The sequence below is a fragment of the Sinocyclocheilus grahami genome, unplaced genomic scaffold, assembly GCF_001515645.1.
Source record: "Sinocyclocheilus grahami isolate Dianchi unplaced genomic scaffold, SAMN03320097.WGS_v1.1 scaffold99.1, whole genome shotgun sequence".
In the NCBI taxonomy this organism is placed as follows: domain Eukaryota; kingdom Metazoa; phylum Chordata; class Actinopteri; order Cypriniformes; family Cyprinidae; genus Sinocyclocheilus; species Sinocyclocheilus grahami.
The window spans coordinates 1,271,241-1,292,906 of record NW_015505278.1 but is presented as its reverse complement, the minus strand read 5'-3'; the positions used below and the strand labels follow the sequence as shown (position 1 = coordinate 1,292,906).

The 21,666-nt window shown below is 37.9% G+C and overlaps 4 protein-coding genes and 1 long non-coding RNA gene across 10 annotated transcripts; 2 read left to right on the top strand and 3 right to left on the bottom strand.

The window, feature by feature from the left end:
- Positions 1-842: 842 nt before the first annotated feature.
- Positions 843-5,225, top strand: adad2 (adenosine deaminase domain containing 2). 6 transcript variants are annotated; one of them, XM_016276248.1, is made up of 9 exons: positions 843-911; positions 1,331-1,742; positions 1,835-1,963; positions 2,817-2,967; positions 3,171-3,338; positions 3,679-3,914; positions 4,033-4,267; positions 4,573-4,705; positions 4,880-5,225. In XM_016276248.1, exons 2-9 carry the CDS (start codon positions 1,334-1,336, stop codon positions 4,988-4,990), a joined length of 1,572 nt encoding a protein of 523 aa, XP_016131734.1. In that variant the 5' UTR covers positions 843-911; positions 1,331-1,333; the 3' UTR covers positions 4,991-5,225. The 6 variants fall into 6 exon arrangements, with proteins under 6 accessions (XP_016131734.1, XP_016131731.1, XP_016131735.1 ...); XM_016276245.1 differs by having other exon boundaries at positions 858-957; XM_016276249.1 differs by having other exon boundaries at positions 863-957; positions 1,334-1,742.
- A 3,138-nt stretch (positions 5,226-8,363) lies between these two features.
- On the bottom strand, positions 8,364-9,477 carry cskmt (citrate synthase lysine methyltransferase). Its single transcript, XM_016276200.1, has 2 exons — positions 9,371-9,477; positions 8,364-9,159 (listed from the first exon to the last, which is right to left on the bottom strand). Exons 1-2 carry the CDS (start codon positions 9,456-9,458, stop codon positions 8,474-8,476), a joined length of 774 nt encoding a protein of 257 aa, XP_016131686.1. The 5' UTR covers positions 9,459-9,477; the 3' UTR covers positions 8,364-8,473.
- Positions 9,478-9,523: 46 nt separating this feature from the next.
- On the top strand, positions 9,524-13,619 carry LOC107588177 (ubiquitin thioesterase OTUB1-like). Its single transcript, XM_016276199.1, has 7 exons — positions 9,524-9,638; positions 10,225-10,286; positions 11,369-11,467; positions 11,554-11,672; positions 11,855-11,939; positions 12,583-12,777; positions 12,905-13,619. The coding sequence occupies exons 1-7, from the start codon at positions 9,596-9,598 to the stop codon at positions 13,100-13,102; spliced, it is 801 nt and encodes a 266-aa protein (XP_016131685.1). The 5' UTR covers positions 9,524-9,595; the 3' UTR covers positions 13,103-13,619.
- LOC107588179 (uncharacterized) lies at positions 13,443-14,504 on the bottom strand. Its single transcript, XR_001609551.1, has 2 exons — positions 14,305-14,504; positions 13,443-13,808 (listed from the first exon to the last, which is right to left on the bottom strand). It is a non-coding gene; the product is annotated as an uncharacterized lncRNA (long non-coding RNA).
- Positions 14,505-15,604: 1,100 nt separating this feature from the next.
- LOC107588176 (protein Shroom2-like) lies at positions 15,605-20,930 on the bottom strand. The gene is made up of 7 exons (XM_016276198.1): positions 20,876-20,930; positions 20,104-20,739; positions 18,773-19,402; positions 18,393-18,531; positions 17,740-18,012; positions 16,771-17,036; positions 15,605-15,751 (listed from the first exon to the last, which is right to left on the bottom strand). Exons 2-7 carry the CDS (start codon positions 20,655-20,657, stop codon positions 15,733-15,735), a joined length of 1,881 nt encoding a protein of 626 aa, XP_016131684.1. The 5' UTR covers positions 20,658-20,739; positions 20,876-20,930; the 3' UTR covers positions 15,605-15,732.
- Between the last annotated feature and the right edge of the window lie 736 nt (positions 20,931-21,666).

Below are 21,666 nucleotides of genomic sequence, written 5' to 3'. Positions count from 1 at the left end.
AGTCGGCCAATGAATGATAGACTTCATTACAGGCGGGATGTGTGATGGTCATGAGGAGGGTCAGGGTCATTCTTGTGACTGTAAGGTTTGGTAATCTATGTAGAGAATTTCACCTCATAAATCATAAAGTGAGATCACAAAAGTGACAAAATGCACATGTTATATACTTGACTATTATTATTATTGGGAAAGTTCCATATAACATAACCAGTTAAAATGTTGGTTATTATATAGTGTGAACATTTTTTCTCTTACTACTTTTTATAATCAAATGCATATAATAGTAATTTAAAAAATCCACAGAAGGGTTGTAATTTGTGCGATTGACTAGAGCTGCTGCCAAATCAAAGACTATCACATAATCACATAATTACTGAAATACACTGTCCTCTCGTGACACCTGCTGGTCATATTTGCATACATGTCGTTGCAAAACAGTTTTAAACAGTTCCTTAACTTTACAGACTTTAATTTCTACAGAGGTTCCATATATAATAAGGCTTTAATATGATTATTCACTTAATATCAGAGTTGATCCTTGGGTCTTGATTTCATGTGTGTGTGTGTGTGGGGGGGGGGGGGGTTTTTTTTTTTTTATTAATTTTTTTAAAATAATAATTAACAGGGACTGGAGATGAAACTATCTCTATGGCTAATTCTAATCTCTATGACTGACTGTCCATTATCTCTGTTAAATAAACAAGTGAAAAAATAAATAAAAAGAAATATTTAAAAAAAGATATTAATTTATTTAAATATATATATATATAATATTTAAAAAAAATATATATATATATATAAAAAAATATAAAAAAATTTAATCCTCTCCATTAATTTACGCGCTGTCGCCGTCACGTGACTCAGGCAGGCTCCGCCCATCATTAGATCAACCTTGAGCTTCAACATCACAGGTGATCAAGGGTTGCTAACCAATTATTCGACGCGTTTTCTAGTAAGGTAACGTAACAGTTAAACACTGCAGGCATCTAGTTGTCTCCCTTTTGGACAGTATTTGTCACTTCTGCAACACGACGAGGAATTTCATTTCAAATGTATGTACGCTTAGCAAGCACATTTGTAATGGAGTGCAGTTAAGGCTAATACAGTGTCAGTTTATTATTCCATTACCTACACTCTAGCTCATGTTATTTCGTGTATATTTATATATAAATGTAAAGAAGGCAAATCTGAATGTTTGTTATTAGTATTCTGTTATCAGGCCCATAAAGTACAATAAGTTTTAAAGACCAACATGTTTGTGTCGTGTATTAATATTATTGCAAAAAGGTCTGTATTCTGCAGTATTCTATAAATGTTTAAAATCTTACAGCAGATGATGGCAAATCATAGTATCAATACAGAGGGGAAGCGGCTTCCACGAATGGCTGCCACTCTAATGATGCGCTTTACCGCTGAAAGGGAGCCCACCTTTGGCATCCACAGGGCCAGTTTCAGGACTCTCAGCCCTAACAAGTTTGAAGATTCTACATCTACTGGAGAAGTGAGTCAATCCACCAACCCAGAGTTGTGCCACTTTGTTGACACCGAGGAGCCCTCTGCTGCGGGACGACATACCCTAGAAGACCAGTCATTGGAGTCTCCACCCCAAGTGGAGGACCTGGGCTCTGGCCCAGAGTCCCCTTCTGCATGGAGTCTGAGTAGTATTACAGGAGGTGAAACCACCCTAGAAGTACTGGAGGACAATACAGTTGGCTCTCTTCGGAGGGACCATAGAACTGGAGGTTTGACTGGAGTTTCTAAAAAAATGTTTCATTATGTTTGGTTGCAGATGTTTCTTCACTACCAGTGTTGTCTCAAACTCTTGCTCTTTCAGTGACGTTCACAGACTGGCACAAATGTCGCGTAACAGCACTGTGTACCGAGCGTTTTGACAAGCTGCTCAGAGAATGCCCTGAGTACCACAACACTAAGAGCTGCTTTGCTGCTTTTGTACTGGAGAGAGGTGAGTGCGAGACAACGTTAATAGAATTAACTAAAATTTAAAACCATAAAAATATTTTTGTTACTTGAAATAAAATAAAATATACAATTTATTTTGTTTCAACTAGTTGCCAAAGGTAACGCTTCTCATTTTCAGTTAGTTGATGTATCAATTACTTGATGTACTGAATTAACTAAAACTGAAATAAAAATGAATAAAAGCTATACTGACACAATAAAAATTACAATAAACACCAAAATTACTAAATCTTGGAAATTACTATACTAAAAATGGAAACTATAAAAATAAAAACGATTTCAAAATAATAATAAAAATAGTATCTCCATCATACTAAATAACATTGGTGTGAGATACAATGCCAACCTTGAAAGAAGATCACACTTCGTGCATGGTTAAGGATTGAAGAATAAGATTTTTCTGTTGGGCCAATAGGTCAGATTTGTACTTGCCCTTTTTATTTTTTCTCTCATAAACATTTATACATTTATATTTTTCTCATAAAAAGTAAAATTTTCTTTGCAACATTTTTTTTACAATAATACCTGGAAATCATACCATTATCTTATTTAAACTGGAAACCGTAAGACTTCTTAAACATGTTCAGTTTGTAATTTTCGATCCATTTTTACTGATAGTCATTCTTGTCATTTTGACACAACCTCAACTATGTTAGCCTTGTTAGATCATTTTACCTAGCTGATGGACAGAATTCACAACTCAACTTAATAGAAAACCAAATGTTTAAACATTTTGTTGCATTGTGCATGTATAAAACCATTATGCTTGGTATATAAGTATGTGGGTGAAAAATATCATAAAATAAATTTATACATATTTGATGTGTGTGTGTCAGAGGTGCTTGACACAGGTGGGCAGCGCTGTGAGGAATATGAAGTGGTAGCTCTGGGATCAGGTCAGAACTGCTGCAGTGGTTGGCTTTCATACACAGGATCTGTCGTCCATGACTGCCACGCCATTGTCATCGCCCGCAGAGCCCTCAAAAGGTACAAAAATATTAAATGTACATGCATTTCCATACTCGAGAGTAAAGAGAAAGACAAAGAAATGTTACTTTATTTGCTGTTTTGTGTGTCCAATATATATTTAGATGTGGTTGGTCTCTGTTTCTAGACTATTTGCAAATTAAACTACTATTGCAAATTTAAATGTGAAAAGAATGTGTCTGTTTTCCTGTCTGGTGTCACAGGTACTTGTACAAGCAGCTCCTGCTGTTCTACAGTGCTGATCCAGAGCTGAAGAAGCGCTCCATATTGGAAAGTGTACCATCTGAACGACTGCTTCAGCTCAAGCCACACATTTACCTCCACTTGTACACTAACAAAGCCCCCAAAGGAGCAGCTCAGTGCATAGTTTTGTAAGTTTAACTACTTTGTTTACACTCTATGTCCGGGGGCACCAAACTTGGTCCTGGAGGGCCGGTGTCCTGCAGAGTTTAGCTCCAACCCTAATCAAACACACCTGATCCAGCTAATCAAGGTCTTAATAGGTACACTAGAAACTTCCAGGCATGTGTGTTGAGGCAAGTTGGAGCTAAACTCTGCAGGACACCGGCCCTCCAGGACCGAGTTTGGTGACCCCTGCTCTGTTGTCTGCTCACTGCTGTGTATATTAGAAAACCCTCTATTGTGTATATTAAGGGTATTTAGAACATGAAGAGTTGTTGAAAAAAGATATTGGCGTTTGTCGTTCCACAGACAGGCTCAAAGTAGTGCTTACTCCACACTGAAGCTGCAGTGCCACGCTAAAGGCTCTCTCATCCCTGCTGCCTTCCTGCTTCCAAGCGTGTGGGGTGCTCGCATCTGTTGCATGTCTGGCAGTGCCAAACTCACCCGTTGGACTGTCACAGGAGTGCAGGGGGCGCTACTGAGTCATTTCATCAACCCAGTCTACATGACCAGCATTGTACTTGGTAAGCTGTTCGCATTGGCAGGTAACAGAATTCTCCAAATATCGTAATTGGATCTTGATTGAAATTGTTAGTCATTTTGAAATCCAAGCTGCCAGAAGAATGACAGTATTTATTAACATTTTCTTTACTTGTTGCCTAGGTGATTCCAGGTACTGCTCAGAGAAAGTGTCTGAAATCATTAACAAGCGTCTGGGCACAGGCTGGAATGATGCACTGCCTCCTCCATTCAAACAAACCACCATCTTCTTCCTGAGTGGAGAGCATGTGGGGTCCACAGAAAACACAGACCACTGCAAAGACCTCAGTGTCAACTGGTGTTTGGGAGACTCCAGTATTGAGATTCTGGACAGCACCACTGGTTATGCAATCAACAAGTCAGTCATACTAAATAAGTTAATGATGATCTTCTCTTATGCAAGGGTTTAGTGCTTGTACAGTGTCATACATTTATAAATGTGCACCATATTGAAGGAGCTCATTTGTAACGGAGCCACTGCTAGACAAACAAGATCACTGCCTGTGTTTGTATATTCAACCACTCGTTTTGCAAACATTCTAATCCACTGTGCTGTCTCTTAGTTTGATATATCAAATAACTGTCAAATATATGACAACAACAATTGTTACAATAAATTCATCACTTTTTAATTTTGATCTTACTTTTTTTCCCCTCTCTCAGTTCTCCATTTGTAAGTGGTCCTGGATCGTCCAGCAGGCTTTGTAAAAGAGCATTGTACTTCTGCTTCAGAAAAGTCTCAGCGCTAGCAGACCACCATGACTTTTTGTCTTTCACCACATACCGCAGTGCTAAAGTATGTGTATTTAATTTAGTTTTGATAATATCCACACACATAGTTAAAACCGAGGTTAAATATATATATATATATATATATGTATATATATATATATGTATGTATGTATGTGTGCCATTTTGTGCTCTATGTGGTCTGTTGTTGTTAATGGCTAATTTGTTTTGTTCTGTCTAGATGGCTGCCCAGCTGTATCAGGAGACCAAAACTCAAGTCAGTATGCAGTTTTTGGCCAACAATGCTGGACCGTGGAACTCCAAACACTTGGTGGATTGCTTCAGTCGTTAAATAACCAGTTGAACAACCCTTGAAATTCACTTAGGTTCCTAGTCATTTCAGGCTTTTGATGTTCAACAGATATTTCCATATTCCTGTTTCCATATTTCCTATTGAATGTTCACTGATGCTTGTACACGTTCATATACAAGTTCCTTATCAGATGTTCACTTCTACTGAAAACATTTCTGTTCTAAAAAATGCAAGAGTACTTCCAGCTATTTTGACCTGATAGTTAGTTAAAGTTTGTGTGGTTGTTTTGCTTTTGCAAAACAAGTTATTTCGATTCTGTGATTTGGTGTTTCATTGTTTATTTGATAAGAAAGATGAAGAGACTTTATGTTGGCTTTCCATACCTTCATATAAATATTAGAGTACTTTTACAAGCCCATTCATAATTTGTGATAAAGAATAATAAAACATTGTGAAGTTGTTGTAATGCGGTTCTTTATTTAAATGAATTAAATAATTGGAGGAACAGTAAAATAACTAGAACTTATTGTAAAGTATTCCATATCTTCGCATCACTGAATATTATTGTTGGCCATATCTTAGTATTCAGACTGATCCACCTCAATGTCTATGGTGGTTATCAATGTTATGCTATTGGTAAGAGATTGTTATAGTGTTTACACACCGATCAGGCATAACATTATGACCACTGAGAGTTGAAGTGAATAACACTGATTATCTCTTCATCACGGCACCTATTAGTGGGTGGGATATATTAGGCAGCCAGTGAACATTTTGTGCTCAAAGTTGATGGGTTACAGGAAAAATGGGTGAGCGTAAGGATTTGAGCGAGTTTGACGAAAGTGCCAACAGTGGGCACATGAGCATCAGAACTGGACCACAGAGCAATGGAAGAAGGTGGCCTGGTCTGATAAATCACGTTTTCTTTTACATCACGTGGATGGCCAGGTGCATTTGAGTCTTACCTGGGGAACACATGGCACCAGGATGCACTATGGGAAGAAGGTAAGACGGCAGAGTGATGCTTTGGACAATGTTCTGCTGGGAAACCTTGGGTCCTGCCATCTGTGTGGAAGTTGCTTTGACGCGTACCACCTACCTAAACATTGTTGCAGACCATGTACACCCTTTCATGGAAGCGGTATTCCCTGGTGGCTGTGGCCTCTTTCACAAAGCAAAAATGGTTCAGGAATTGATTGAGGAGCACAACGAGTTTGAGGTGTTGACTTGGCTTCCAAATTCCCCAGATCTCAATTCAATCGAGCATCTGTAGGATGTGCTGAACAAACAAGTCCAATCCATTGAGGCCCCACCTCACAACTTACAGATCTTAAAGGATCTGCTGCTAACATCTTGGTGCCAGATACCACAACACCTTCAGAGGTCTAGTGGAGTCCATGCCTCGACGGGTCAGGGCTCTTTTGGAAGCAAAAGGGGGACCAACATAATATTAGGAAAGTGGTCATAATGTTATGCCTGATCGGTGTATATGTATGTGTGTATGTGTGTATATATATATATATATATACAGTATCTCACAGAAGTGAGTTCACCCCTCACATTTTTGTAAATATTTTATTATATCTTTTCATGTGACAACACTGAAGAAATTACACTTTGCTACAATGTAAAGTAGTGAGTGTACAGCTTGTACAACAGGTGTCATTTCTTCAGTGTTGTCACATGAAAAGATATAAAATATTTACAAAAATGTGACAGGTGTACTCACTTCTGTGAGATACTGTGCATATATATATAATTTATTTTGTGTGTGTGAGTTTTAAAACAAATGGTATAATGAAAATGCATATACAGGTGCATCTCAATAAATTAGAATGTCGTGGAAAAGTTCATTTATTTCAGTAATTCAACTCAAATCGTGTATTAAATAAATTCAATGTGCACAGACTGAAGTATTTTAAATTAAATTAAATTTATACATTTAGCAGACGCTTTTATCCAAAGAAGCTTAGTGCATTCAGGCTACACATTTTTTATCAGTATGTGTGTTCCCTGGGAATTGAACCCATGACCTTTGTGCTGCTTACAATGCTCTACCATTGAGCCACAGGAACATTTAGCGACTGTTTTAGTTACTTTCATTTGAAAGCAGTTGGCAAAACTGGTCAGTGATAATATTTATTTGTCTATGTGATTAAAACATGGCACTTTGAAACGTTTTAGCTATACTCAAGTACATTTTGGTTAGGTTAGTTTTGTCAAAGTACCAATATTTTAACATATCATTTCTCTGTCCTTTTTAATCATGGTGCCACCATTGTTGTCGGAACGGAATCTAAATATATTAAACTTGCTTAGTTTTTAATATAAAAATAACAAAAAGCATACGTACGCAAGTATAATATAGTTTACACTGAGTTTTATGTTATTATTATTTTGCTTTGTATTTTGTATTGTGTTTTCATTGCAATCGGGCATTATCGGAAATGTTCCCCCTTTAGAAGTTTATAAAAAGATCACTGGGATTAACAGTAGCCCTCAGTGCAGAACACAAGATCCAGGGGGCGTGGTTGGATCCACATCTAGGGGGTGGAGATGGGTGGGTTTAGGGATCAGGGGATGGAGACAAGTTTAGGTAAATGTAAGGTGGGAGGAGTTGGATCTGGATCCAACCATGCCCCCTGGATCTTGTGTTCTGCAGTGAGGACCATCTAAATGTAAAATAATATGCAATATTACTAAATATTTGTGTCCTATGAATTTCTAGTTAAACTCTGAGCATTAGTCAAGTCTTTTAAGAGCATCTGTGAAGAAAAGTGAGATATTGCTCTCCTGGCGGCGGTTAATATGGAGAAAACATGACATGGATATTAGACTTCCTGTGTAAGGCCAAATGATGGGGCAATTCAGTGGCTTTGGTTCACAGTTCAACAGCTATGATTCACAGTTCTACAGTAACAGTATACCTTCCCACTTAACAGCAGGTTACCAAAGCTTTGAAAGGGAACCCTCCTATAGAGGTACAAACAGATTTTATTTATCTCAAATCATCAGTATCTTAATCTATTATATTAATGTAATATTGTACTAAACGTCTGATTATTTGTTTATTAAGGTGTTAATTCAGCTTCTGTCCCCTACTGGCCAGTGAACAACTTGGTCATGAAACAGAGACACAGAAGACCATATAATCCGTATACACGAGAGAGACCATGTACTTACAGATACTAAATACACTCAGTTCTCATTGTGTATGGCCATAAAATTAGGCATTGTTGCAGAGGCAATTAAACGCCTTGTTGGAACTGATTTGCCCCGATAGAAAAATTTAGCACCACATGACAAAACATTTATTTTTAATTCTGAAAGATTTTTCAAAATCTCAAAGATTTTTTTATTACAAAAGTCTGAAAAATTGTTATAGTGTTCAGGAAACAGTATTGTTTCCTGTTCATATGATGCAAACAATGTAGATGGGTTTTTGATCAGGCAAGTACATTGTGCAAGGAAAAAAAAGATTATGCTCTCAGTGTTCAATATTTTTGTACAAAGACTGTATTGTCACTTGGAAACCCTTTCAGACGTACGAGGAGAAATCTGATAGCAAAAATAGCTGACCCCTCTCAATTCTCCCACCTCTTGAACTCCAACATTAGCTGCCTGTTCTGCTCCTCTAACTTCTCTCTCAAGCCATACAAGCCTGGCATCAGGATCCTCATCTGAGAACTGTAGGAGAGTCCCTGAGGGCTTCAGCACCTGTAAACATTGCTTCACTATCTGTCCAGCCTTAACTTGACCTTCTTTAGACCTAACTAAAGCATCTGTGGTACCCTTGTCTAATATCAAATCCAGGCTTCTGGCCACAAAGTATCCTCTCAACTGTGTGCAGTCCATCTCCAGGAAGGCAAGAGCAGAGGACGGATTGCATGGCTGTACCAATGTAGAATTACTGTGCTTCTGCATAAGTTTCACTGCAACTGAAGAGATATCAGCACAGACGACCTTCACAGCACATGGAGAGGTTCTGTAGATACAAGGTCCTAATGCGGAGGTGCCACAACCCATGTCCAGGATGTTCAATGGGCCACTGTGGGAATGAGACATGGTCTGAAGTACAGGAAGAATGAAGTCCTTGACTGAGTGAAATCCAAAGAACCATTCAAAATTTTTGAATTGGCCTTTGCTTCCATTTTCTGTATAGAATCTGTCCCATGTTGCTTTTTTGTCCATGTTTTCAATCAGTTCATCTGTGAACACAAGTTGTAAATAGTTCGAATTTAGAACAAAAATACATATTATCCATACATACATATTATATGGTAAGTTTGCTAAATCGCCCAGAGCAGTGTTAACGCATGAGGTTAATACATGTTAAATACAAGGTTAAGATGTAACCATGTTAAAATTGCTCTTAGTTCCTATGGAAATGTCACATAATCATCAGTAATACACACTAACTTGTCAAACTAGTATGATGCCATCTGTGTGCCTTGGTCAGCTTTTGAAGGGTCCTCAGCGGCACTGCAAGTCTGGTAAATAACAACATTTGAAATACCCAGTTTAAGTAAAGCTATTCCGTTTAAAACAAAACACTGGCAGCATGTGTGATCCTAGCTGTAACTGAATGACACGACCCGGAAGTGTACATGAGAGAGGGGGCGGTGGAAAAAGAACTCAATCAAGATGGCGGACGAGAAGCAGGTATCATCACAGGCAGAGACGGAGGGTAAGTGCAGAAATAACATTCCGTCACACAGTTGAAAAGATCAGCTGACATGCGAAAGCAAAACATCTCGCAGGGTCCTGCATGAGGGAGCTTGCATTAGAGAATTCGGCTTTAACTGCTGTAAGAGCAGGAGGAGGAAATGCAGAGCATTACAAAGAGTAAACTCTGGGCTCATTTAACCAACAATAAAACCCAATCTTCCTAACATGTCGTATTTGCATTAAGACTCAAAGACTTTGATTTTACGCTCTCGGTTTAAATAGGATAGTAGCCTTGTTTGCCAAACAGCTGTAGACTGCAATATACACTAATCTTCACTCAGGGTTTATGGAGGTAACGTTAAGTGGTGAATCTCTTTGTGTTGTAGTTGTGTGGTAACAGTTATGGGCGGTTATTATACTGAGTTAGATGATGGTTAGAGGACTCCTCACACACGACTTTGTTTACATTATGTCCGAATGTAAGACACTAAACTGCAGCATTAGCAGTGTCATCACTCTCAACTGCTGTGTGCTCAGGTCCGGTTTTTTTGTGTGGCAGGTGTCTAAAACTTTTATGTATACATATATACTTATTTATTTTGCAGGAGTGAACTGCCTTGCATATGACGAAGCCATTATGGCACAGCAGGACCGTATTCAGCAAGAGGTGAGTGTTCAGAGTAATGTCACATTTAAAAAAAGGCTTGTAATTTGGATATATGCTAACTGTTACTGAACAAATCACTGATGATTTTGTGTTTTTGTCAAATTGTTAGCTGTTTTTTAATGATGAATAGAGTTGTACTTATAGGATAGTTCAACAAAACATACCATTCTGTGATAATTGACCCTCTTCTCAAAGCTATTTTTCTTTCTTCTATGTAAGAGAAATGGTAGGCAGAATGTTTATGCTGTTCTTTAATTCCATACTATTAAAGAGCTGGGCTGTCACACTCCAAAAAAACACACACCCACGCAAAAAAAAATAAAAAATCTTACAGTAGTCCACACAACTTGTGCACATTTTCCCAAGTCTTCAGAAGCCATACCATAGCTTTGAACAATCCAGAATTTAAAACTGAAGCATTTAATTTCTGCCATTAATGTCACAGAACTGAATTGTCTGTTAACACCATGAACGACAATTATATCAATAACTATATTAACATCCACAACAACGAACGATAACATTCAGTTTATTCTAAGGAAGATGCAGTTATGCTGTCTGCCGCTTTAAATGCTATAAATATAACTGTAACTATATTATCGTCCACACCAGTGCATAGCGATGTTCTGTTTATTATAAGTGCATGCTGCAGTTATGTCATCTGCAGTTTTAAATTCTCAAGCTCTTTAAATATGGTGGATTCTGATTGGTTTTTATCATTTATGAGCTGAAAAAAATCATTTTGAAAGCGATTCCAATGATATCATTCTTCTGTATCATTATAGTTGTGGTCTTGACTGTGCTATTCTCTTTTTAAAACTTTATCATTGTTGCTATTGTTCTTGGTGTGAACAGCCCTGTAGACCTGGAATATTATATCGCACATAAGTCAGGTGGACTTTTTTTTTTAAGAGATCGACAGCATCTTTCCCTATTCACATTAATTGTATGGAAAAGAACAGAAACATTCTGCTTAACATCTCTCTTTGTGTGCAACTGAAGAAAGCAAGTCAAGCAGGTTTGGAATGAAATGAGGATGACTAAATGAACTACCCCTCTAATTGCTTTTTTTGTTTTAATAGATAGCCACCACTAACCCTTTAGTGTCGGACAGACAAGATCTCTCTGTGCTTCAGGGTGAATATGCTGCAGAGGATGCCATTTACCAGCTCAAGATAAAGGTCACTACATTTTCACGAGCTTACTTTACATGTAGCAAGTGCCTGAAACCTGCTGTAAAACTGTTGTTATTATATCTTGTTTATAGGACCTTCACAAAAAGTATTCGCACATTCGTAAGACACGGCCAGATGGAAATTGTTTCTACAGAGCTTTTGGCTTTGCACATTTGGAGTCACTACTGGACGACAGCAAAGAGCTGCAAAGGTAGTGTCTGTTTGATTTGGGTGCTTAAAGCAGATACCATTTATTTTATTTGGAGTAGTTGCAGTTATTCTGGAGATAGCAGTAACCTTATTTACGCAAAGTACCATTTTGTAAATGTTTTTTCTTTCTGTCATTGTAGTGAATGTCTAAGTACCAGACCTGTCTCAATTTTGGCACTATAGGTTTAAAGCCGTGGCAGCTAAGAGCAAACTGGACCTTGTAAACCAGGGCTTCACCGAGTTCACTATCGAGGACTTTCACAACACTGTGAGTTGGAAAATGTATCAGTTAAAAACTATGCTCAAATTTAAAGCTCAATGCTTCAAGGGTAAGTTCACAGATTTTCAACCAGCATTATGTTGTTACAATGTTGGTAGTATATAGCATTGGGTCCGAATCCGTCTTGTAGAGTTCAAGTCGAGTCCAAGTCCTTAACCAATGAGTTTGAGTGGGAGACGTTTATTAATGTCTTGTCATTTTAATTTTATGATGTTACTTATTATGTGTTATCTTTCACGTAACGCATGAAGTGGATTTGACTGTACTTAAAGTCCAAAATGTCCAAGTCCCTGTCAAGTTTGAGTACAAGTCCACCCGAGTGTTTATTTTTCACCAAAAGTCCACTGAAAGATGTAATGCGCTTTATTTGGCGACTTTTGACCGCTCCAGAGGTTTTGTGAAAACTAGAGATTGTACTTCCGCATTTTTGTATCTCTGCTCACGAATAGTCTGATCGAGCCCAGTGCATTATGGGTGTTTCAGTTTTTGTACCTTTTTTCACAACAGCCATTTATCTGTTTTTTCTACTGCACCGACAGCCAACTTTTATCTTTTACTTTGTCTGCAGTGAATTACCCCTTTAAGTCCTGTAACTGTACTTATGCTCGCTGTGGTTTCTCTCCTTTGTCAGTTCATGGACCTGATTGAGCTGTGTGAAAAGCAGCAATCACTTGGTGAACTGCTAAGCTCCTTCAATGACCAGAGTGTGTCTGACTACATAGTGGTTTACCTGAGGCTTCTCACCTCGGGATACCTACAGCGGGAGCATGTGTTCTTTCAGCACTTCATAGAGGGCGGCCGTTCTGTTAAAGAGTTTTGCCAGCAGGTGAGTGACACCTAAGAGTATTACTTGTGAACGATTTTTTTTTAAGACTATGGTAAAAATGTAATTTAAAAAATAAAGCAATATTAAATAAACTTTAACATCTAATAATCCATGTTTTACTTTTTAGGAGGTGGAGCCCATGTCGAAAGAGAGTGACCACATCCATATCATTGCCTTAGCACAGGCACTGAACGTGTCCATATTAGTGGAATACATGGACAGAGGAGAGGGTGGAACGGTGAACAATCATGTCTTCCCTGAAGGAAGTGAGCCACGCATCTTCCTGCTCTACCGCCCAGGCCACTATGACATCCTGTATAAGTGATACTCTGTGGTTCCATTGTGAAGAAACCATACCATTTCTACAGCCAAGTTGAGTCATACATGTGTATGCGAGGCTATGCTATGATTAAACAAAGTTTTCACTCCAGTTCTCCCCACATTACAAAATGAATGATTCCCCCCCCCCCAGTACAGACAGAACAAAGCTCTTGATCGCAGAAAAACTGACACTGCATCAAACAGCAGCATTATTAGAGTTGTACAGTAGGTTTTTGTGTGGTTGTAAATGTTATCATCTTGCTTTTAGTGTTTTTCCTTTGTTACACTGCCTTTCATGAGTTTTATTAAAGGGATTTACTCACTTGACCTGAAGTCAATTTGTGGTTTCAGAAATCATTGTGAACGTGATAACATCAAGGCACAGACTTTTACCATTCAGAAGTTGCTCGAAGCCAGTAACAGGAAAAGAACAGAAAGCGCAATCATTTAAGTGCTACTTTTACATTTACCAAACATATCACACCTTATGCAGACTGATGTTTATTTTAAGCAGATTTGGGAAAAAATGTGTTACAAATCAATCATAATCATGTAGGACTCAAACCACTACAAAGATGTGTCTGAAACCCATCTGGAGGCATCCTCCTCAGTCATGGCTGTTTTCTGTGGGAGTCACAGGCGTTGGACAGGATCCATCCAGCCGGACCAAGGACGGCAATCGAAATAAAGGCCATCACAAATACACTCTCCTAAAAGAGTAGGGGCAAGGATGCATGTATGATTACACAATATTGCCAAATCAATCATTCTAGATGCATTCAAGAGATGAATCGGTTGAGTAGGTTCACAAAACCGGATTCGTCCACTAAGCGGAATGAAGCCAAACAGTCCGAATAACAGGTTTACGAAACGTACTTACGATCGTTTTTAATGTTTAATTGAAATGTAAGTGCATTTTAGCAGTTAAAAGCATATCAGATTTAGGTTCTTCTATATTAGTTAATTCACGGCTGCATCAATCTGAACAGACATTTCTAAAAAAAAACAAGCCTAATAAAACGCACAAGAACGCAATAGCGGAAACCCGCATTATGAGCGTATAGCTTCGTTAGAATATTTAGAACACGTGTAAATTATGCAATGTAAGAGAATTTAGTCGGCGGTTTTTTTAATAACGTTACTTAAAAATCGTTCGAAAGAACCTATTCGTGGAAATCAGTCGGAGTTTCCTTCTGTTGAACTTACCAAGACGCCGACTCTGCCTTTTGCAGAATTAGAGTTCATGTAGAAACGCTGGGTTAATACACTTTGTCTGGGTGTAAAGCTTGTGCTTTTCAGTACTCGTACAAAGCAAAACATCATGTAGCCGCTTGTAAGCCAGCACTAAGAATCAAAAACACAATGCCTGCACGTTTTATTTACTTTTACGTTTCCCGCCAAGTAGTTTTAATACCTTCTATCCAATCAACATCCTCGTTAATTATTAGTTACGTAACGTTTCGACAATTAATCTATTAAGTCACACATGTGTCACACCTCAAACATTAGAATGACTATTCATGCTAAAACATTAAAGTTTTTAGGTCACAATTAGTTGATGTATTTTTAAAAGTACAAATACTCTTTAGTCTCTCAGTTTGAGGTAAATTAGCAAAAAATTTTAATAGTATCGGAATAAAACGCTCTTAAACTACATAAAAAAATATATAACTTGTAAAAACAAAGGCTTAACCCTGATAATATATTGTTTTAATTGTACATGTTATACAATGAATCTTTTCAATCAAAAGAGGAAAATTATCAATAGACCAAGTATTTCCTTTCATCTTCAGCGCTATGCTGTTTACAATGTATGATACAACACAAATGAACAATGTAGAAACGCTGGGTTAATACACTTTGTCTGGGTGTAAAGCTTGTGCTTTTCAGTACTCGTACAAAGCAAAACATCATGTAGCCGCTTGTAAGCCAGCACTAAGAATCAAAAACACAATGCCTGCACGTTTTATTTACTTTTACGTTTCCCGCCAAGTAGTTTTAATACCTTCTATCCAATCAACACCCTCGTTAATTATTAGTTACGTAACGTTTCGACAATTAATCTATTAAGTCACACATGTGTCACACCTCAAACATTAGAATGATTATTCATGCTAAAACATTAACGTTTTTAGGTCACAATTAGTTGATGTATTTTTAAAAGTACAAATACTCTTTAGTCTCTCAGTTTGAGGTAAATTAGCAAAACATTTTAATAGTATCGGAATAAAACGCTCTTAAACTACATAAAAAATATATATAACTTGTAAAAACAAAGGCTTAACCCTGATAATATATTGTTTTAATTGTACATGTTATACAATGAATCTTTTCAATCAAAAGAGGAAAATTATCAATAGACCAAGTATTTCCTTTCATCTTCAGCGCTATGCTGTTTACAATGTATGATACAACACAAATGAACAAGAGTAGTTTATAGTTATTAAACCATTCATTTTATACAGAGTGAAGCTAAAAAATAAAACAGCAAAAATAAGCACAAAGGCACATTTACCTTTTTAATCTGCAATTCTGAAACCAAATGCATACATTCATTAATTCCTTGTTCCTGTACAACAAGCCCTTCAAATACAAATCAACTTTATCTCAATCTTCTTTGTCTCTCCTTATTCTTCATCTCAAGCTGGTTTTGCTATATATAAAAAAAAAAGACAAGACTTTCAAGGCAGTAAATGGTCAACAAAGCAGCATTCTCCTTCCTTCTAAAGAAATGTCCAGTTTTTGGCCATTTTCTGAGATGATACATAAAGGTTAAACAGTGCATCTCAATTAACTAAAAACTCTTATTCAAAAAACATGTCAATATAAGAGGTTTGGTAAAGCAAGGCTGATCTTCTCAAGACATTTATGCATGTCATTTCTCAAAACAGGCATAGCACATTTATATTCTTATGTAGACATACATTTTATCTTTGGCAATAATAACTATCTGAGAAAAGTGTAGCAAGTATTATAAGGCATACTGAATATAAAAAAGCAAGTATAAATGGCCCCTTTTGAAAACGCTGCAATAATACGCCACAATGTTTCATTAAAGAAAAGTTCCAGTTACAACAGAATGAAACTTCTGTGACTTAAAGATGCACATCAGCATCCACTATGTACAGGTTTTTAATGTACATACAAATACTTAACAAATCAATACATTTTAAAAGGAACAATAACGTTTAACATGCCAAAGAACGGAATGAAATTGGAACGTGAGGCTGTAAATTATTAAAGCAATGTGACCTTGAAACCAGAATTCTCTAATTTACTGATTAATATATATATATTGTGTGTATGAATATATACACACATAAATAAATAAATAGCAGTGCATGGACACTCCCCCTGCTGTATTCAATGAGAAGTATATGCACACGTGCGTTCTTTGGCGGTGTTAGATGTTAACTGAGTAAGCTCAAAATAACTTTACCGAACGGTTATTAGTGCAGCTGAAGTCCTAACAGACAACTTCAAGTAGTGATGTAGTGTTTTTGAATCGAACTGAACATCAGTTTGTGGTAGTTAGTTGTGCTTTTCTGTACTCAATTATCACATCAATGTAATGTTCATTCTTTAAAACATACTGCAGTTCAAGGTCTTTTCGGTCCATCTCAAATCCTGTTATACATACACTCATTCAGCACTTCTCAGTACTGCCCGTACCCCATCCCGAACCCCAGCCCCAGGCTCTCTCGAAGTCCCCTGAGCTGCTCCTCTCCGAGCCTGATCTTGTCATCCAGTTGCCTCTGCTCTACCAGTAGGGCTGCTTTCATCTTCACAAAGTGACTGTAGTCACGCATCTGTTCTGGGGTCAGGCAACATTCCAGCACCTTGCCAACCGCCTGCTCACGCCGGTCCACGTGCTCCTTGAGCTCCTGAGCCTCTCCCATCTGCACCAGCAGCTGCTGCTTCTTTTCCAGAAGTTGTAGCTATAACATGACAGAAAGAGCGAGAGAGACAGAGAGAATAAGAATAAAATGCTAAGCAAATCAAACATGCAGAAGGATAAAAACTCGAGGTCTAATTTATTTGTGTAGTGCTTTTCACAATACACAATATTTTAAAGCCGCTTTACAGAAAATTATGATGTTAATGTTTATAACATCTTCATGCCTTATAGTCAAATTTCACAGATTAGAGCTGGGCGACAATACAGTTTACATTTTGCAACGATACAGGCAATCAAGCTGTTGAGATTTGCTATATTATATATACGGTATATATATATATATTATATATACGTCTGATATATATATAGCTATACGTAAAAGACCTTAGTCAGGGTAGCATCATATTTTTGACAGGAAACAAGGCTGTGAAGGACAGAAGTACAGTGTGTTCAATTGATTGTACTGTTGTTCAATGACATCCTGATTGTTCAACTGATGAAAAGAAAAACTTTCAGTAGACAAAACTCCATAAAACAGTTTATACAGTGCATGCCATTGTAAAGACAGTAAGTCTATCTCTCACAGCCTCGTTTTCATCTACGTTCAATTCAATATGCCATCTAACCTGACTAAGGTATATACTGTATGTATGCAGATGAAGTTGGATGTATTATATATCCAAATTTTAATATATCGCTGGGCAATAATATAGATTACGTTTTGCGACTACATATATCCTCACCCTCCCGTGGTGGCCAGTCTCTGGGTCCACACAGTCCAAGGCACTTTCTACTCGGATCAGTCTCCCAGAAAGAGACAACAGCAGGCTGGTCACCTTGTCTAGGTCACCAATGAACATACGGTACTTGTCCACCTCGTTGGGCTTGCAGATAGCGAGCACCAGGCTCTCCACTTCCTCTCCCAGCTGAGTGTTGGCGCGGATATCCTCTTGCAGGCCCCTCTGTGCCTCACGAAGGACACCCAGCTTTTTACGAAGGCTCTCCATCAGCTGCTTCTGTAAGTGTAAACATTTACTATGAGAAGTGGCATATATACACTACCATTCAAAAGTTTGGGGTCAGTACGTTTTATTTATTTACTTATTTAAAAAAATTAAATCCTATTTAAAATAAATACAGTTCTTTTCAACTTTCTATTCATCAAAGAATCTTTAAAAAAAAGTATCGCGTTTCCACAAAAAAATTAAGCAGCACAACTATTTTCAACATTGACAATAATAAAAAATGTTCCTTGAGCACCAAATCAGCATATTAGAATGATTTCTGAAAGGTCATATGACACTGAAGACTGAAGTAACGGCTGCTGAAAGTGCATATCATAGGAATAAATTACAAAGCATGAAATAAGCTAGCCATACATTTCTGAATCTTTCACCTTATAATTGAGCTCTTCCTCCTCCTCTTTCCTGTCTGAGATCTCTCGAATCCTGGCAAGAAGTTGCGGGTTGTCAGCTGACGTATCATAACAGGTTGATCGTGAAACTTGTGCCATGGATATTCCCAGTCTAGAGGGCCTAGGAAAGAGTCATGAATAATTCAGAAGCAAAATAATGGAGGTGAAGGTGGAGGCGCTGTAACAGTCTTTCTGATATAACAGAATAGAATACACTAAAAATTCATGTACAGTTTACTTTTTCACAATTTTCACTCCGAAAGTGCTAGTAAAAAATAATTACAAAGAAACGGCAAGTAACACATTAATTAAAACATGAAATTTCGAATCAGAAAGACTGAAATAGTATTAGATTGCCGTACCTCTCAAACGTTCCTCCACTGATTGGGTGGCCTCCTCTCCAGCTCTCTCCACCCGTCTCTGTATTTACACTGTGTGGAAATAACTCTCCTATCAGCTCTTTCCTAGATAAACCATAATCATCCTCTAGAATGGAGTCCACCAAAGCACCCCTCGGCCCTCTAATGTTTCTCGCTGATGGAGCCCCTTCCTCAGGCATGTTGTCAATGTCTGTCTCCAGCACCATAACTGGTCGAGCAAAACCCTGCAGCTCCATCCTGTGCTCTCCTTCCCTCCTGTCAATTTCTCCTAACCGCTCATTCTCACAGATCTCATCTATGTCTGTCTCCAGGGGCTGGTTTCCATCTTCAATACTGCTGGGACTGCGGGAGGAAATAATCTGCTTTTTGTGGGCTGTTCCAGGGAAGCCTGCTTGATGGGGCAGCAAGTGGGAGTTGTTCATGGAGAAGTAGGATTCTGGACACACGGGTGCAGATGACAAACTGTTCTCTGGGACTTCAAGAGGCCTGGTAGTGCCCAGTGGAGGGTAATGAGGACTGGACCGGTCCCACTCAGCTCGATGCTCAAAAAAGATGGGCTTCACCAGTGTGACTCTAGGCTCATCTGACACTGCAGCATTATGGACAGGTATTCTAAAATAGGGCAGACATGGTGGGAATTTATTCAAAAGTACATTAAAAATGTAATTCATTCACTACCATTCAAAAGTTTAGGGTCAGTAAGGATGCATGAAATTGATCAAAACTAACAGTTTAAACGATTATAATGTTACAATTCTATTTAAAATAAGTGCTGTTCTTTTGAACGTTCTGTTCATCAAAGAATCCTGAAAAAAATGTACAACCGTTTCCACAAAAACATTTAGCAGCACAGCTATTTTCAACATTGGTAAAATTTTTATAAAAATTCAAAATTCAGTATGATACAAGTGTCTTGGTATCATAATGAAGAAAAAAAAAACTCTTAACTTTAGTAGTTTGCCATAATCTTGTATTATTATTTTTACTGATTATTAATACTCAAAAAACTTAAAGTATTCTGGTCCAATCAACATGCAGAATAAAAACCAGGAAATAATTAATTATTTTTGTAAGAATACTTTTTACTTGGAAATATATTTAAAAACCTTTTTGTAAATTAATGATGGAAATGTGTTCTTTCATGTATTCAAACTGTAAAGATAACATGTTTTTACTTTTTATTTAATGGTTACACCCCATATATTTTTAGCAGTCGTTAAAAGTTTTTTTGAAAATGGTTTGTTATGAAATCAACACGAATACCATGAATAAGTCTTGTATGTCATACGTGTGTTTTGGAAGGTATGTTTTACCTTGTGCATGGTTCAGGCTGCGGCAAAGGTTGATGAAGTTCCCTTCTCATGTCTCTCTCTCTTGGGGGCAGGGCTACAGGTTTAAAGGCCCGACGTGTAAAAGCAGGGCTGAGGGGAGCCGCCGAGTACTCCTGACTGCAGCAGTGATGGCTCTCCGAGACCTCCCTCGGAGGAAGACTATAGGAGCGCTGACGTGTCATTTCAGACACACCGGGGGGCTGGGATGTGCACGGCTGTGGTCGAGGTGGAGAGGAAGAGGGAGAGGAATAAAGTGGCGGGGAGGAGAAGAGGTTATGTTGGGATACCCGTCTCTTGTGGAATTGATCCCATTTTGGGGGCGGTGGACGAGGTGGCGGAGGCCCTTTTTTCTTCTTTACTTCACCTACACATACTCCATTCTCATCCAGGTCACTAAGAGTGGACGCACGCATTCTGCTTGGTGTGACATTGGTGTGATTATGAAAATTGTGTGCGTCCACACGAATGTCATTTTCTGACATAGCACGGTTTCTAAGGGGTGAAAAAAGATGCTCTTCAGTGCGGCCACCTGTCATGCTGTTGCCACCTTGACCTATGAAGCTAGGAACAGCAGCACCCTCTCCTGTCTTGGAGTCTCTCCTACACCTTGAGTAGTCCCTGTGGAATAAGAAATGTTATGCTATACTTCTAATAAGTAATGGTTTGTCAATAACCATAGGTAAATAAGTAAAACATACAAAATATGACAATAAGAGTAAGTTAATCTATTGAGAGTTAAAAGCAGAAACCTTACCTCTCTGTTAAGCTGAAATTTCTGTTTAGTTTTTTTGCTTGTTCCTGCACAGGGTGGGCCTGTAAAATATATTTGCCATATATTTAAATATTAAATATAAATTAAACAATAAATAAAATATGATTTAATCAAATTAACCGGGGAAAAAAAACATTGTGTAGTAGGTTTTTACCCAAACCTACCACAAAAAAAAAAAAACTAAAAACTACTACTAACTGCTACAACTAAAAACTACAAAAAAAAGCAACAAGGTAAATAGATAAAAACACTACACTGATGATTTATGGAACTTTATACCTTTCACCTGTCTGCTGATCTGTTCTTTAGCATATGGTGCATCTGAAACAACCTACTCTAGGTGATAACAGCCCTGGCATTTAAATGCCTCTTTCAAAAGGGTACTATAGGAGGTACACTAAAGGAGCTTTTGCTCTTAAATAACCATACAAATTCAGTTTCATTCCCACTGCTGTTGTGCCAACTGTCTATAGCCCAGATTTTTTAAAAGCTCACCATGAGCATATCTGATAACCGCCAAAATAATTGATAGGTGTTCAAAAACATTCTGTTCTGAGAACTGTAAGGGGAGTCAGTACAGTGAATAGTATCTCTAATTCTCATCCAGAGGACATGGGCTTGATTCCACTACAAGAAAAATACCCTCTCGAATTCACCTGAATTTGCCCTCAAGCATTAGACTAAAAATGGCCCAGAGATCAGTTAGACTATCAATTCATGTTTTAAGATGAAACTCTGAGAACACTTTTAAAAACCAAAGGACATGCATTGAG

What these genes read in the sequence shown, in the direction of transcription:
- LOC107588176 (XM_016276198.1), bottom strand. Translation starts at nt 20,657, where the DNA reads ATGACAGGTGGCCGCACTGAAGAGCATCTTTTTTCACCCCTTAGAAAC. An exon ending in CAGCCTGAACCATGCACAAG is followed by an intron (nt 19,403 to 20,103) that starts GTAAAACATACC and finishes GCCCTATTTTAG; the next exon opens with AATACCTGTCCATAATGCTG. An exon ending in AGGAAGAGCTCAATTATAAG is followed by an intron (nt 18,013 to 18,392) that starts GTGAAAGATTCA and finishes TTACACTTACAG; the next exon opens with AAGCAGCTGATGGAGAGCCT.
- cskmt (XM_016276200.1), bottom strand. Translation starts at nt 9,458, where the DNA reads ATGTTGTTATTTACCAGACTTGCAGTGCCGCTGAGGACCCTTCAAAAG. An exon ending in GCATCATACTAGTTTGACAA is followed by an intron (nt 9,160 to 9,370) that starts GTTAGTGTGTAT and finishes TTGTGTTCACAG; the next exon opens with ATGAACTGATTGAAAACATG.
- adad2 (XM_016276248.1), top strand. Translation starts at nt 1,334, where the DNA reads ATGATGGCAAATCATAGTATCAATACAGAGGGGAAGCGGCTTCCACGA. An exon ending in GCCCGCAGAGCCCTCAAAAG is followed by an intron (nt 2,968 to 3,170) that starts GTACAAAAATAT and finishes CTGGTGTCACAG; the next exon opens with GTACTTGTACAAGCAGCTCC. An exon ending in GCAGCTCAGTGCATAGTTTT is followed by an intron (nt 3,339 to 3,678) that starts GTAAGTTTAACT and finishes GTCGTTCCACAG; the next exon opens with ACAGGCTCAAAGTAGTGCTT.
- LOC107588177 (XM_016276199.1), top strand. Translation starts at nt 9,596, where the DNA reads ATGGCGGACGAGAAGCAGGTATCATCACAGGCAGAGACGGAGG. An exon ending in AGGACCGTATTCAGCAAGAG is followed by an intron (nt 10,287 to 11,368) that starts GTGAGTGTTCAG and finishes TTGTTTTAATAG; the next exon opens with ATAGCCACCACTAACCCTTT. An exon ending in TCGAGGACTTTCACAACACT is followed by an intron (nt 11,940 to 12,582) that starts GTGAGTTGGAAA and finishes CTCCTTTGTCAG; the next exon opens with TTCATGGACCTGATTGAGCT.